A 17203-nucleotide genomic window follows, 5' to 3' on the forward strand; every position below is an offset into this window, starting at 1 on the left:
ATCTCCGTAGTACATAATTATACGTATATATACGTATACATACGTGTACATAATTTTGAATCAAAAGAATTAATTTATCCTGTCTATAGAAATGTAAAAAACACATTTTTTATGTTATGGTTTCTGTCAAGATGTTTCTTATCGATGCTTGATGGGTAAAAACATTGGATATGTTCAGGAAACATATATATTGTCTTCAAAAAAGCATTACGAAAACTTCCTTTGAAAGATAAGAGTAATGAGATTAGTTTATAAATATTTAATTCAACATATTTTCTCTAACTGTAATATAAAAAATATAACACTTTATTTAAAAAATGGAATTGATCTGAAGATCTCCAAAACGCCTTTACTTAAAGAGAAAAATATATATGCATAGTTAATAAAATTAAACTATTAGAGTATCATAAAGATGAGAATATTAGAATATTATCTTTAATTATATATTTATATCATATATTTTTCTACACAACATAATGTCAAAACAGTTTACAAAAATATATGTAGAGATCAAAGATTAATCGTACATAAAATAAAATAAAAAGATTTGTGCTTTGGCATCTTTTAAATTAAAGCTAACTTATATCAATTTTATCAACGATTTTATGTAATAAAATTTAATGTAGTAACTAATATTTTAGTTATATGTAATGATATTACCACTTATTTCCTCGTTTATTGATTTATCAGATATACTTTTAGTACAAAAATTTGCAAAGAAAAAACATGTATTGTATCTAGAGCTATACACGAGCAGAATTGTGTTATATTATCGCCGTTTCCTTTTCTAAACCACCGTGGACCGGTGTGCATGTCAAGCGCACTTTGCCGCTTATGAAATCATTACAATGACCTTGGGTCAATAAACGCACTTCTTTATATATATATGTCGGTCATTCGGGTATTTTATATTTCAATTGTGACACGGTCCACGTCAAGTCTTACGATGTAATATATTATAAAGCATACGTAATCTCTATTTTAGAGTTAATTATCTCGATTTTAATATTGTATTTGGACACGTTTTTATAAAATGTTTTATTTTTCCAAAATATATATATATATAATCATATTATTAATTATTAGTGGCATTAAGTATGTGTGTGTTACGTATTTTTTTTATTTTATTGTCTTTTGTATCTTGTTTTATATATCCGTATTTTATTTTTATTTCAAAACTTGATGTTTTATGCAATATTACTACTGACCAATGGTCGACATAAAAAATCGATATGCGAGCTACAGAGTTGCATTAAAAAAAATATTGATATTTTTATTTTATAATTGGACTCCTTTTCTGTGTAAATATAATTTTATTTTAAAATGGTAAGGAAAGTAAAAGAGATTCTGATAGAGCAATAATTCTTTTCTCTTTTATCGGTAATTATTTTAATAAAAGCAATAAGAGAATTTATTATGCTATTATTATTATTATTTTACATTAATATATGCAGTTATATCGTTTTCCATATTATCAATATAATGCAAATAATATTGGCTCGTTTAAACCTCCGGTACATAATAGTACTGAACCACTCAATAGGCCAATAGAAGAAGCGGCTGTAAACAGGATGTTGTTATCCCACTTGTTCTTTTCGTTATCACGTCAATCATATCACTAGAAGTATACAAATGGGTACGACACGTATATATTTAAACGACGCTGTGTACTTGATGCCACTATAAGAGCAGGGCTACAGAATTTAAAACCGGAGTTATCCACTGGCAGCGGTGAGAGAGATCGTCAGCTGCTTGTCTTAGGTTAGTTAGGTCCATTCGATTAAGATTCATCATTGTTTATTATCGGTGTCGTCAAACGTCAGTAAAGAGCAGATTAAAATTTAATGCGTAGTAAAATACTGATCATAATACTGATCATAATACTGATCTTTTCTCCACGTGATCTTGTGATATCACACATAGCACAGAACATTACAGCAATATTGCTACAATGTTCTGTGCTATGTGGGATGTTAAACATTCTTGTCGAAACCGCATGTGAAATTAATCCTTATATTTTGCAGGGGATTAGCATCTATATATACATACTATTTTACAAACACAAGCTCTAGATTTTTTTTTGTGAAATCTTAGATGAGAAAGTAAAAATGATCGTACCAACATATTTATAGTTTAAAGTTGAAATAGTTTGGCATATGATTATTATATATTGAAAAGGTAATGTGTATTAATAAGTTATATTAATGTTCAATGACATTGGCATGTATAATAAGGAAAATTAATTCGAATAACAATGCGGTTTATAGAACAAAGAAAAAATATATGTTACAAATAAATACAATTTTTTAAAAAATGTTTAATCCGTGCAAGATTTATCTGTTAGACTATAATAACGCTGATTGCGAAATGCATCTTTGAGGATTGGATTAATATTATATTGCTCCTATTTAAAAATGACAAATGACGACTCGGAATCTTATTAATAAAGACCCCCGCACAATCGAAAATATAAGGAACAGGGAACAAATATTAGAGATAAGGACTGACTTGACTTTTGTTAAAATAACTTTACAATATTTTAAAGTAAAGTAACGTTACTTTAAAGTAATTTACAAGCTATGTAAACACCACATAACCTGGAAAATTGAAAGAAAAGTTACTTTAACAAAAGTCAAGTCAGTCCTTATCTCTAATATTTGTTCCTTGTTCTTTATATTTTCGATTGTGCGGGAGCCTTAAGCATTATCTCAATTTAAAATCAATATTTTTTGCAAAACTGGAACGTATGACGTCACATATTAAATAGAGATTATGTTTCATAATTAAAACTGCGAAATTTTGTAATTGATCGTAATGCTATATTTTTTACGTTTTACATTTGTATCATTTGAACAATGCCGTTATCGAGATTAGCAGCGATATATATATTTTTATATAGTATTTTAATACATAAATAAAACAATATACATATATACATAAATATTATCCTTTTTCTCTTATACTTTAGATTAATTTTATACAATATGGATATCTCTCTCTCTCCCATATACACACCGAATAATGCATTTTTTACATATATACGTTATGTGTATATTATATATATATATATATATATATATATATATATATATATATTCACGGTAGTATCATTCTAACAATTAAGCTATCGTAATGATTCTTTGGCAACTCGAAGCTGTCGGATATTCGAAATTAGTAAAAAAAATAATTGTTTTTAAGAAAAAGTAGGTAATTATTTATAATGTATTTATAATATATATTTTTTAAACAATTATTTGTTTTTTCTTTACACTAATTGATTTGTGTTATTATTCTGTACATAAAAGTATTACGGTAAGATTGTCAAAAACTAAATATTTTACGAGATATTTTAATTTTTATATCAAAATATGTCAGATTAAAATATAAAATAACTCAAAAAGTACTTAATGAAAAAATACTTTATTATAGTGTTTTGGAAAGCTCTCGACATAAGCTATAAGAATATGCAATAAAAAATAGGGGTTTCCATTTAAGAAATTGAAAGTGACCTTCATGTGACCTTCAAATGACTATCCAAGGTCACATCAATGGCGCCATCTTATGTCCCCCTTCGAACCAAACAACTTTTGTCTGAAACGTTTTTCCGTATCTTCCATATTTTTCGAGATATTTGACTGGCTCTTTTAAAATAGACCACCCTGTATATGCGTTTGAAAATAAAGTTTATTTCAGTAAAATGTGTATAACAAATTATGCTTACCAAAATCGAATTCAGGATTCGTCTCTCTTATCATTCAAGGAGGAACTGGATGAATCAGCTACGTTGAAAATTAATAAATATAATACATTTCGAGATTCACAAATTTGACATTGCGCACATACACACATAAAGCACTGTTAGCCTTTTAAGATATAAAATTAATAATTAATTTATGAGTTAAAATAATTATTTGCCCTGTAGAATTAAAATTTTTATTTTCATGAATTTCTGTGTAGATTCACTATAAAATTTTTGTGGTACAATCACTATAACAAAGTTATAACTTTCGATATAAGATAATTTACGATTCTGAGATTAAATTATATATTCTACAGGGCAAATCTTTACTTTAACTCATAAATTAATTAATTTTATATTTTGAAAGGCTAAAAGCGCTTTGCGCAATGTCAAATGTCCTGAATCGCGAAATGTGTTAGATTTATCAACTTTTGACATAGCTGATCCGTCCAGTTCCTTCTTAATAGTTACTTATTTTTTATCCGCTACTTTACTCTTCGTTAAATTTTTAAAAATATTACTCTTTGTTTAACAAACGCTTTATTTTCCCGTGACAAACGGAGAACGGCTTCAAATAAATTGGAGCTCGTTAATCGTAAGAAGAGGTCAGTAGTGCAGTTTAGCCGCTTGTATAAGAGCAGCTCCAACATCAGTAACTCCATTAAAGTGGATCAACGTTGCACGGTGTCACGATGAACGTCGTAGTGATACCGTTCTTCTTAGGTGAGAATTTCGAATTGCCGTCGCCAGCATCGCGTAGACGACTTGGGATGGGACCGACTCAAATTGAGATCGTTTGCCGATTCCCGATTCTCTTGCAATTGATTCTCAGTTTGTTTCGAATGACGTTACCTTCCGTAAGTATGAGGATCGATACCGGATCGATACCGGCAAGTCGGGTTTACGAAATGGAACCAACACGTAATGTGAGCACTTACCGGAAACCGTGAAAGAAACGTCCTTAAGCCGAGAGAGATAACAAAGATATTTAACCGTGCCAGAGAGATAACAAAGATATTTAACCGAGTATGACGTCAAGATATTGACGTCATACTCGCCGCTCTAATCAAACTCCATTCAATCTCCTAACCGGTCAGCCATTCAGACCGGCCATTCTCGCGGGCCCCATGCGTGCAATGATACGATGATGCTTATTTTTTTTTCCCAGCGGCGCATCTTTCTACCGATGAAACGTGGGCGCATGGACCGGAGTACACGTTTCAGGTCCAGGTGAACTGCACTGCGATCCCGGAGGAGGGCATTTACGGTAGTGTACGGCTGAATTTGGAGTCGAAGCTGATTTGCCAGCCGTTGAAGAGTGGTCACTCATTGAGCTGTCACTTCGAGGACTCGAAGGCGAACAGTTTCGTCACGGATAGTCTCGATCCGTCGGAACTGGCGACGCCAACTGGACAAGTGAACCGACAACCAGCTTATGAGATTAACGAGGATCAATTTGAGATCAAGTTCAACAAGCGAGGACTGGACGATCTCGTAGTGAACGAGAACATTCAGCCGCGCGAGCTTGATATGATCAGGCTGATTGTGGGTCAGTTGAGTGTGGGCGCCATCCTCGAAGGCATCGGCAATGACGTGATTTTTGACGCGATGGAGAACTTTACCCAGGGCGAGTGTTACACAACTTTCAAGATCGACAAGAAGCTTGTGGATCGTTCGTTGTATGGGAAACCAAATTATGCGCTCAGGCCGGTCTTTGGATTGAGGGACGGAAAACTGGTGCAAATACGAAAGATCAGGAACCTATACATGTGCGCGCATAAGGTGCCATATTTCTTCGGCAGTGCCGACAGCTTCCAAGAAGAAAGCGACATTATATCTGACGCAGTAAGGGCCGACTATATACTTTTATGATCGTTTTATTGAATCTTTCTCTCCTTGCCCATACATAATTATAATGTATATACATAAAAATGCTCAATAATGTGCAAAACTGTGCAATAATCGATTCTGACAGATAATCGATATGGCGAGTTATGTACGTTAACAATCTTCAATATTTATGAATAGATATGCTATAAGTTGTCAAAACTCTACAAATGATGAAATAAGATACAATGCAAAATACAGCTTTTATTCTTTAATATTTAATCATTATCAAGTCAGTTTTAATTTACTATAAAAATTTGAATATCATTTTCAATTTAATTAAAGTATAATAGGCAAATAATAATTAATTATAATACTTATAATTGTCTCTATGATAACCGAGAATCTACATTTCCTCTTTTTCTGTCATAGAGTTTGTCGAATGGACACATCATCATAATGTCGACAGAATTCATATCCGGTACGTCGAATGTGATAACAAGGAGCAAAATAAACGAAGAAGTGGTAACGACTCTTTACGAGAACGTACGGCTCAGGCTCGAGTCGATCCAACCCGCGGAGAGCGAACCGCCAGCTGTGAAGGAAGCAGAATCTGCTAGTATCTTCATAGGCAGATGGTTAATAGACAATTCGTCTGAGGAAGATAACTAAGATACCGAGAACAATTGCATTATTCATGCACGAATGACGCGTATGAGACACGAAATTAAGAAATTCTTTTGTTGCAAAGTGTGACTTACATTAATTTGATTCAGCTATTTATCATGTAAATTAGAGATATAAGTATTCAGGTTGCAACGATGCGTTTTTGCGTTCAACAAATTACTAAAAAATATTATTCTGTGTGAGTGAATGGTATTCGCGATAATTATAAATCAAACTGTAGAACTATTATAATCTTAATTAATAAAAAAAGTGTTGTTATGAAAGTGCCGTATATTTTAATGTGCAAGAGTGTACAGTGATAACAAAGTCTTATTACTTGTATAATATTGTAAAAGCGGTTGATTTTATGAGAAAAATAAAATATTATATATTATATTAATAAAAATTGCATTTATATTTTTTCTTATATAAAAATTACTATTATATATATGATAGATAATAAGATCATAGCAAAAACAGAAGGAAACTTTTTCTGTTAATTAATATTTTCTCTTTTTCTCTAATAAATATTCTCTCTTTCTCTCTAATAATATCTCTCTATCCTATTATAATAATATGATATTATATACATATAATACACATACATACCCACACAAAATATAATAAGGGTGTCCCACCAAAAGTGGCCACCTCCTTTATCTTTTAAACTAAAAGAGATAAACCGTAACAAATATATATTTTAAATTAAATGGTTCAAACTGATGTGAGCTCTATTTTGAGCATAGTGGTTGCTTTCAAAAGCTATCTATGTTATCGAACAGAGAGGTATGCACTTTTTTATAATAATGCGAATATTTCGATGTGATAAAAGTTGTAGCGCTGTTTGAAACGAATACAACAATGTATGATATAATGTAAGTATTTTACATATTATACGAGTTTTATCGACTTGAAATATCGCGGGCGACATCTACTTTTTCACTTTCTGCCCTGCGTTATGGCTAACTTCTGACTCGTGCATTAGAGATTGACATATGTCATGTTGTTATTTAATCATAATCAATCCGAAGTTGGCCATATTGCAGGGCCGAAAATAAAACAGTAGATGTCGCCCGCGATATTTCAAGTTGATAAAACTCGTATAATATGTAAAATATTTACATTATATCATACATTGTTGTATTCATTTCAAACAGCGCTATAACTTCTTTCATGTTAAAAAATTCATATTATAAAAAAATTATGCATATCTCTCCGTTCGTTAACACAGATAGCTTTTGGAAAACCACTATGCTCACAAGAGTTCAGTTTGAACCATTTAAATTTAAGTTGATATATGGGACGAGATGTGCGTGTGTATTAATTTTTTATATTTGCGGTTCCTTATATAATAATTCTCTACGTGTTACGGTTTCACTATATAATACTAATTTATTATATTTATATGTTTTTAATTAATATCTTTTTTCGCTCCGCAAACGCAATATGCTAAATATAAAACAACATTACAACATATATAATACACATATACACATTATGTTTGCATCCTGTATAACATATGTCAAAAGAAAAGTGATCTGTGAGGTATAAATTAATGTCAACATTTATCGGAATTTGTTATGTAGATTATGTTAATAAAATATTCATGGTTAAATATGAGGTCTATTGCGGAAAAGTTGCGAATTAGATTATTTATATCTTCAAATAATTTTTAACTATGTTTATTCAAACTTAGGGGGTTTTTAGGTCGCTAAATGCAAATTTGATAAATTTAAAATAACAGAAATAATATAGATGTCCAAATTAAAAAATGTTTATGAAAAATTTTGCAAAAATTTATGTATACACATTTTTATGTATACATAATTATTTATGTATACAAACCTTAAGTTTGAATAAATATAATTAAAAATTATTTAATACATATTCAATAATATCTAATTTGTAAATTTTTCTGTAAACTATAATTAATCAACCATGAATATCTTATTAATTATATAGTTGATTCTTTTTTAAGGAATAAAAATCCTAACTACTTAATTTTGATTGCAACTAACATAAAACTTCTCCAATATGTCACGTATAGTAGCTATAATATGATATAAAAGGTAATTATTTACTATAGCGGACCCAGCTCCAATGACGTTGACCTTGACATATGTTGTCAAGGACATAATCCTGAGTAACTTTTCCTTATAACTTAATCGGCGGTCATTATTTATTACAAAGTTATTAACAAATAAAGTTTGAGAAATAAAACGATAAAACGATGATTTAAAACTAAAATTTGGTTGGGGTTATGTTGTATAACTCAAACCAAATTTCCAGAAATAGGTTTGGATTAGGTTATATCTTCCGGAAGTAGAGCCCCCTCGTAGGGGGAGGCGGAACCCACTGCGTCCACACATACACTTTCCCATCCACACAACAATTCTGGGCTGGACCCTTAGAACATATATAAATGGAAGGGGAATAGCAGGCTGAAAAGTGTCGAAGGAAGTGAGAAAGAAATCGTAGTTGCCTCTCTCTTGTGAGTAACTACACATACAAGCATCGTGTCTGTAGTATACATACTTTTGTGTACACACACATGGCCGCGCATGCGCACTTTTGAGCAAAGTAACTCACAAGAGAGAGGCAACTATGATTTTCTTTCTTACTTCCTTCCGACATGTTTTTCTATCGGGAAACAAAGGCATTCCCCTTCCATTTATAGACCTTGACATATGTTGTCAAGGACATAATCCTGAGTAACTTTTCCTTATAACTTAATCGGCAATCATTATTTATTACAAAGTTATTAACAAATAAAGTTTGAAAAATAAAACGATAAAACGATGATTTAAAACTAAAATTTGGTTGGGGTTACGTTGTATAACTCAAACCAAATTTCCAGAAATAGGTTTCGATTAGGTTGTATCTTCCGGAAGTGGAGCCCCCTCGTAGGGGGAGGCGGAACCCACTGCGTCCACGCATACACTTTCCCATCCACACAACAATTCTGGGCTGGATATGTTCTAAGGCTCGACCTCGCTTCGCGTTGTAAAGTATATTCATGGACACAGTGGGTTTCGCCCCCCCCCCTACGGGGGGCTCTACTTCCGGAAGATATAACCCAATCCAAACCTATTTCTGATTTAAAACTAAAATTTGATTCAAGTTACGTTATATAACTCAAACCAAATTTTCGTTTTGAATCTAACTTTAACTTTAAATATCTCAAAAATTATAAGAGACTGCCGATTAAGTTATAAGGAAAAGTTACTCAGGATTATGTCCTTGACAACATATGTCAAGGTCAACGTCATTGGAGCTGGGTCCGCTATAGTAAATAATTACCTTTTATATCATATTATAGCTACTATACGTGACATATTGGAGAAGTTTTATGTTAGTTGCAATCAAAATTAAGTAGAAAGTTAGCTATCCTATTAATTGATCAATATGAATTATATAGTAATAATTTGTAAAATCACATTTTCAATATAATAGAATGATGAAACATTTTCAATATAATAGAATGATGAAACATGAAAAAACATGAAAGAACTATTCAAGAATAACAACGTTTTCGAATGTTAACAAATTTTCAATTAGTAGTGAGACAACGGCTGGCAAATTTTTTAAAACTTTCCAGCGCTATCTATTCCAATATTTACAGTGCAGAGGCTAGAAAAGCACTAGATAGCATTAAATATTTTCAAACTTCATTTATAATGTTTAATGGCTAGATAATCACTAGACAGTCATTAGAGAAATTATGCAACAATGACATAACTTCATTTTTCAAATGCTAACAAATTTTCAGCTAATAGTGGCTAGACAATGGCTAGCTAATTTTTAAAAGTTTCTAGCGTCATCTATTCTAATATTTACTGTGCAGGGGCTAGAAAAGTACTAGATAGCGAAGAATTATTCATAAATTATAGCTAATACTAAGCTAATCAATGGCTAGGTAACATATCTAGCCTGCGTGATACAGTCATTAGCTGTAAAATAACATTGGCTAGATCAATTTCCACTCGGGTAGTTTTGTCTTTGAAATTATCTTTATAATATCATTACGTTAATTTTCATGATACAATATTCCAAAACTTTGGTGAATTGCACTGCCATATATGACTGTCCTTAAATAAAAACGGCAAACTAAATACAATGTTATATTATAGTGTTACTAATTGTTATGTTTAACAAAGTCACAGGCGCCAGAGAGATTCAAATCGATCTTAAATTACGGTAAATTTATATTCGCTCTTGCAATACCCATCACCGAAAACTTATCATATTATAAAAGAATTATTTATATATATATATATATGACCAATTTTTTCCGGAAGAATTATTATGAGGATATACGAAGTGTGCCGGTTATAAAATAACCGGACTCAAGCAGTATAAAATCAAATAACGATCCTAATGGCACACTTAATTTATTTTATTCAAAATATATGTTTTCGGTATCGATATAGCATTGAGCAAGGTGAACTATTGAGTGAATTGATTTCTGGAATCTCTTTTTCAGAATCGCTTCTAGTACCTTTGCCGCAACCGCTTGGATCGCCGGAATGTTATCGTAGTGAGTTCCTTTTAATGGAATTTTCAAAACAGATTTTTGGAAACAGAGACAAAGTGCCAAATCAGGCGAACATGGCAGATAGTTAAGCACTACTAGTGTTCCAAGCGTGTAATTTCAGTAATTATTCAGTTCAGGGAAGTTAGCTCCAATGACTGTGACCTTGACATATATTATAGAGATTATCGTCCTGAGTAATCTTCAAAAGATTTTAGCCATCACTCATTGTTCATTAAAAAGTTATCAACAAAAGAAATTTAATGAATAGAACGTAATTTTCTAAAACCATGTAGATACAATTGTACATTCAACATTTCGTACAATAAACATTTGCATCGCGTTTTTCTTAAGTTTTACATAGTACTTGATATATACTTTTTACTTCATTATGTTTTCGCGGCCAAAATAAAATTTTTACTGGCCCTTTTAATCGACATATTTTATAACACGTACATCCGATGATAACGAAATTTTTACAGTTGATAGAGCTGAAGCTTTAAAACTATCACTTATTGATAGTTAGCATTAACACAAAGAACTAAAAACATTAATCCGGTTATTTTATAGCTAAGCCATGTATTTTCTATCTCCTATTATAATATTGTAAATTATTAATCTCTCGAAAATATGTATAATTTAATTATTATTATTTTATTTTGCATAACTTCTTGACATGTCAAAAAAAAATAATAATAATATTCTTAATATCTTTTGTGCGTTTCCATCCAGAGATATAGATGTAGATATTGTTACATAACTGGAACTTGATGTCTAATATAAATTTTGAGTCATATACCAAAAATATTAATATCAATGTCAAAAATGAAATCGTCTTCTTATACGAGAAGATTGAGCTAAGTTTCGACTTTATACACACTACAGTAAAGGAGTAACAATTTCGATTTCAAAGTCAATTTCAACTACTGCTACGTAATCCGTATTATTTAAATTTTTTTGAGAAAATACAATCAGAACAATTTTGTTTATCTTACATATATCTATTTATTGATATAGCATGTTTTAATATTTACCATTAATTATAAATAAAGAGAAGATTCTTAAAGTATATATGTGATAATGTTTATTTATGATAAAATATATTATTTTAATTAAAAGATTATAATAGAATATTTTATTTAAATATGTATGGAAAATATCCGAGCAAACTGATAACAAACGAAAACAAAGCTTTCTCTATGAGGAAGCAATAAAGATAAGACATACAGTAAATTTATCAATTACATTTAAACCTTGCTGGTACTTGTAGAACAATCATAATTATAGAATTATCAAAGCAGTCTTAAGTATAAAGGCAACGCTATCCCACAACTAATACAGAAGATATCTGTAGAATCTGTAGATATCTAGACGGAAATAGTACAGCGACATTATTTTCAAGGAGACGGATTATGAATCAAATTATCCATCTCATATAAAGAGAAGACGAACGACAGACAGAAGCATCAGTCAAAGAAAAGATATCGGCCATGTTAGTGACAATTCTACCATTTTTTCTAGGTACGTTGTTAATATTTATTTCAACTGTATAAATCGCTAATATTTATGCTTTGTCCAATGGAGGCAAAATAATATTTTAAATTTATAACTCATTTATTTCTCTTTTTTTCTTTTATATACACACACACACACACACACACACACACACACATTTCTGCGTTGCAAAATTTACTTTTATTTGTGCTAATTTCGCTTATTTATATCAATATCTCCATTTTATTAATTACTCTATATTATTTGTCAATCTTGAGGATATTCTTTTTGGATACATATACATATATCATATTGCATTATTTAAAATTAATATATCCATGAGTATAATAATATTAATAAACAAAGGAAACTGGGCAAATTAAGAGCCGAGCGCGGTTACATTTGCGCAAATATTCAAATTATTTATTCCGGTAAATTTTGTCCGGTAAATTTCGTACGTTTCGGTCCTGGTATCGGACCATCTTTAGCGAATGGTGTTAATTAAAGTGTACCGGTTAATGAAATTTACCGGACAAAATTTACCGGAATAAATAATTTGAATATTTGCGCAAATGTAATCGCGCTCGGCTGTTAATTTGCCCAGTTTCCTTTGTTTGTTCTTCGAGAGAGTCTTTATTTTATATTTTTAATAATATTAATGTTCAGCAAAGTTCATCTGTAATAATTGCAATCATCTTTTATTAACCGTGATCTTATACTTCCGTTAATTATCTTTTATCGTTCCACAGCTACAAACGTCGCTATTGACGATCAACAGTCCAAATGGACGATGTACGGTCCGGAATGCACGTATGACGTTCTCGTAAATATGTCCCTAGCCAACATTGTCCACGAGAACGATAATTTCTGCTCCATGATTGCCACCGAGCTCAAATGCCGGCCCAAGGGACACGATACTCTTAACTGCCGCTTCCAGAACTCCCGAATCAAACGTCCTGATCCGAAGGACAGTAGATGTTCAAATGCGGAGAACTTTGTGCCTACAAGATACAATTTTGTGGGCGAGGAACCCTTTGAAATCAGATTTAATACGAAAGGTATCGAAAATCTGGTGGTCTACAGAACGATTCCCAGATGGAGACTCGACATGATTAAAGTCATAGTCAGTCAGCTGAATATTGGGTTCGAGATGCAGGAACGTCGCAACAGGTTTACTATAATGGAAAATTCGACGGTGGGTCACTGCGAAGTCGACGTTAAAATTACCCGCGAAGGTCATGATTTTGAGGAAGACGACGATTCTGCTAAGAAAAGCGACAATTTCGAGATCGGATTTCTGTCAAGTGATAAACTCGCACGTCCTATAGTTGAAAGGCTTCAAGTGGAAAAAACGCGACAGCCAAAGAAATGCCCGCGAAGAACAATATACTTTTTCGGAAATCATGAGGATTATAGTCGTTGTGATGGAGAACTTTACATGGATATGGTACAATGATTAACAGAAAATTATAAAGTGTATTTGTGTCCAACATAAAGCAAACAGTGTATATGTACATATATTTATGTATATAACTGTCATCAATCTTTTTTTTTAAATATTTATTATTGCAAATGTTTTTCAAAATTGTTATTTAATATTCTAAAATGATTTACTTTTAACACTCTAAAAAATTTCTCCGGTAATCTAATATCATAATTAAATGATTTATTTAAAGAAAAAACTTCTTTAACAAATAATGTCTTTTGCCGCTATATAGATACGTTTGACTTAAATCTCTTTCTTCTCTTTTGTTTTAGACTACTTCCGCGAGTCTCATTACAATCTCAAAGGACAAATTCGTATCATATACGATATCGGAGGGTATAATGAAAACGGTGAACAAATCGCGAATTATGCGACCTTATCAGAATATAAGTCTAAAATTGAAACGAATAGATTTTGCGCAATCTTTAATGCCAGAGATACCAAATCCCGCCTCAACGAGTCTATTCGCCTTCTCAAATTTGGAAGTCATTTCGGAAGACGTGAAAAATTCATATTAAAAAAAAATCGAAAAAACCATGTATTAGAATGCGTACGGAAATTAGTGGCCGAAATAAGCTACTAATCAATTATTAATAAATAACATGTTATAATAATAAAATTTCCGTTTTTTTTTGTGATTAGACTAGTAATTATTTAGTAATTATTTCATAATTATTAAACATTTATGAAATAAAATTATATTATCAAATTCATTTACAGATCTACAAATGATTAAACGTGATAATGTAATAAAAGACTGTCTAGCGCACATTTCTTGGAGATTTGTTAAGCGCTGCAGAAGTCTTGTTACGCACGAGTATTAAGTGAAATTAAATTGCACAGTTCTCCTTGTAGCAATATAATTGCTAGTAATAAGGTGAGTAAGAATCGTGGCACATAGAAAAACGTAAGCAGTAAGACTTGTAAGGAAAGCGACCAATTACAGTCGAAAACGGAAGCAATATTGAAACGTAAGCAACGCTGAAAATTCCGTATGGATGAAATTCTTAGGGCCATGGCACAAAAAAACATAAGCAGTAAGACTTAAGACTTAAGAATTTCATCCATATGGAATTTTCAGCGCTGCTTATGTTTCAATATGGCTGCTTTACTGTTTGACCGTGATCAATTCGCTTACGTCTTAGGTTTTACTGCTTAAGTTTTTCTATGTGTCATGGTCCTAATGCTTAGCAAGAAGCAGCGCTGCTTCTAGAACTAATTTTATTTCATTTAAGATCTGTAAAGCCTGTATCAGACTATACATTGAAAATTGAGATGGAAGATTGAAAATTGACCAATCAGAAGAAAGAGATTTTAATTTCTTTTGTTTTGATTGATTAAATTTTAATTTTTAATCTTCAATCTTTGTTTTGTAAAAAGTTCGAGGGAATTCCGGTTGTCGGTATGGATAGAATCTAATGAGTAAAGAATAACAGGAGTGAGCATTTGGTGTTAAGCGAGCGGGCGGAAGTGACTATATATAAGTGGAGGGTCAAGATGGCCGCTCAGGGACGAATTGCAGCATGACAGAGATACTGAAAATATCTCAAAGGCCTGGCAATGCACCATGATCTTACAATTAATATTTATTAATAATATTTTTTTAGCCTAATATTTTCTCTTCCTTACACTTATTTAGAATCGGTGATCGTGCGCAAAATAAGTGCAGATTGGAACAAGTAAGATAACAAGTGGTTGTACACAGCCCTGAAAAACGTCAAAAAAGTGGACGGTCAAGATGGCTGCGATGACGTACTACCGTTCGCGATAAATATACCCCGATATGCTCACTCCTGTTATTCTTTACTCATTGGTAGAATCACAGAATGAACAACCGGCGAAACCGCACATAGAAATTGTAGACGCACTTTCACTTAGCAAAAAGAAATTGGAATACTGTACTTTATTACTGAACAATTCTTATAAGTAAACCTTACAATAGTAATACAAAATTAATGAATGCAAGAAAATAACGAACGAAGAAAGCTTGACCACGAGGTCAATTACTTGTCCGTAAAGAAAAAGGAGAATCACATTCGATCACAATTTAATTGTCTTTGGTATCTCGATAATGTCTATATTCACGGTCACAAAATGAGACACTTTCCCGCTTGAGATGAATGTTTAACAACAATATGAGAAGCACTGTTGATTGTCTTACCGATTGTCTTAAACCACATCTTTATGTGTCTTTGATCGCGATAATTTCTGTAATTGCCGTAAAAAAATGAAACAATCCCGAATAATACGTGAAACAAAGAAACTGGTAATCATTTTCCGAAGCACATACATATTGAGAGACTTGTTGCACGAGACGGAATGTTCTCAAATCCGCAGAGGAACCCTCGAGAAAGTGAGAGAAATGAAGTGATCCGATAAGCCCCACGCATGATTGGCCAATACCAATCAACAGGATGTCAGATTCCATGATTGGGCCGGTCAAGGTTCAAGAGGATAGGCACTTGCTAGGGAAACGGAAGCGTGAAAGAGAAAGTGCGAACAATGCGTGAATGATTGAGAAGCTGTCTAGGAGGTTGATAATGAGAATTTCAATTTTTCCAATAATCTTTAATCTTCAATGCGTAGTCTTATACGAGCATAACGAGATTTCTGCAACGCTTAACAAATCTCTAAGAAATGTGCATTATGTAAAGAAAATCTATATACAAAGAACGGAAATATTTTCCGCTAATCACAAATACGTCTCTATTGTGCTACGCGCTAAAAGATAGTGCAATTATCTTAAAATTGCGCGAGGAAAAGATATTTAAAAATAGAATATTTTTGAAACAGTATGGAATCTGCTTTTTGTACAGTGTCACAAAACAATTTAGTTAGCTTTGAGAGTAACACATGTTTTTTTCATTCCGATACAATAAATTATAATAATATTAGTTGAATAAAAAAATATTGAAAAGTTCTTTTTATATCATATTCATCATTTATGTTACATATACATATACGTATGTACATACACGTGTAACAGATTCAGTCACGAAGTCACGATGTGCGTCATCCTAGAGATCATTACGAATGTGAACGCTGTTGAACATTATGTTGTTAAATTACGAGCAAGTTCTAATATAAAGGAGCTTGCGAGTGTAAGAAAAATAGTGTACAGCGTACGTGTAGCAGGTTATATTGTTACGAGATAAACGTCATCCTAATCGTATTTCCTAGGTAGGTAAGCCACTAAGAAGTTAAATAAGCTTGAAATCTCAAGTGCTTTTCCTTCTTATATGACCCGATGTTGCATTCACCTATTTCGAACATAAGCATGCTTGAATAATTGCACACATTGTATTATATTGATTTTATAGCACAAATATTTGGAAATTAGTGTGGCTATGTCGTAGCCAGATTACATAATCCGTCGTTTTATAAAACGTCTATACTGCGTTTACGAAGAGAACGACCTCGCTCCGCACAGCTTTGGGCGGTGTGGGGATTAGGTGAGAGA

General features: G+C 32.0%; 2 protein-coding genes across 2 annotated transcripts; both read left to right on the forward strand.

The window, feature by feature from the left end:
* Positions 1 to 1801: 1801 nt before the first annotated feature.
* On the forward strand, positions 1802 to 6638 carry LOC115241402. The gene is made up of 4 exons (XM_029817147.1): positions 1802 to 2178; positions 4303 to 4462; positions 4908 to 5584; positions 5999 to 6638. The coding sequence occupies exons 2-4, from the start codon at positions 4432 to 4434 to the stop codon at positions 6236 to 6238; spliced, it is 948 nt and encodes a 315-aa protein (XP_029673007.1). The 5' UTR covers positions 1802 to 2178; positions 4303 to 4431; the 3' UTR covers positions 6239 to 6638.
* Positions 6639 to 12147: 5509 nt separating this feature from the next.
* LOC115241401 (vitellogenin-like) lies at positions 12148 to 14389 on the forward strand. The gene is made up of 3 exons (XM_029817146.1): positions 12148 to 12284; positions 13007 to 13704; positions 14016 to 14389. Exons 1-3 carry the CDS (start codon positions 12254 to 12256, stop codon positions 14259 to 14261), a joined length of 975 nt encoding a protein of 324 aa, XP_029673006.1. The 5' UTR covers positions 12148 to 12253; the 3' UTR covers positions 14262 to 14389.
* Positions 14390 to 17203: the final 2814 nt, after the last annotated feature.

This window comes from Formica exsecta, unplaced genomic scaffold, assembly GCF_003651465.1.
Source record: "Formica exsecta isolate Colony F162 unplaced genomic scaffold, ASM365146v1 scaffold482, whole genome shotgun sequence".
In the NCBI taxonomy this organism is placed as follows: domain Eukaryota; kingdom Metazoa; phylum Arthropoda; class Insecta; order Hymenoptera; family Formicidae; genus Formica; species Formica exsecta.

Excerpts from the sequence above, each read along its gene's own strand:
- LOC115241402 (XM_029817147.1), top strand. The coding sequence starts at position 4,432 with ATGAACGTCGTAGTGATACCGTTCTTCTTAG. Across the intron at positions 4,463-4,907 it reads AGTGATACCGTTCTTCTTAG|CGGCGCATCTTTCTACCGAT; the intron begins GTGAGAATTTCG and ends TTTTTTTCCCAG. Across the intron at positions 5,585-5,998 it reads GCGACATTATATCTGACGCA|AGTTTGTCGAATGGACACAT; the intron begins GTAAGGGCCGAC and ends TTTCTGTCATAG.
- LOC115241401 (XM_029817146.1), top strand. The coding sequence starts at position 12,254 with ATGTTAGTGACAATTCTACCATTTTTTCTAG. Across the intron at positions 12,285-13,006 it reads AATTCTACCATTTTTTCTAG|CTACAAACGTCGCTATTGAC; the intron begins GTACGTTGTTAA and ends ATCGTTCCACAG. Across the intron at positions 13,705-14,015 it reads GAGAACTTTACATGGATATG|ACTACTTCCGCGAGTCTCAT; the intron begins GTACAATGATTA and ends CTTTTGTTTTAG.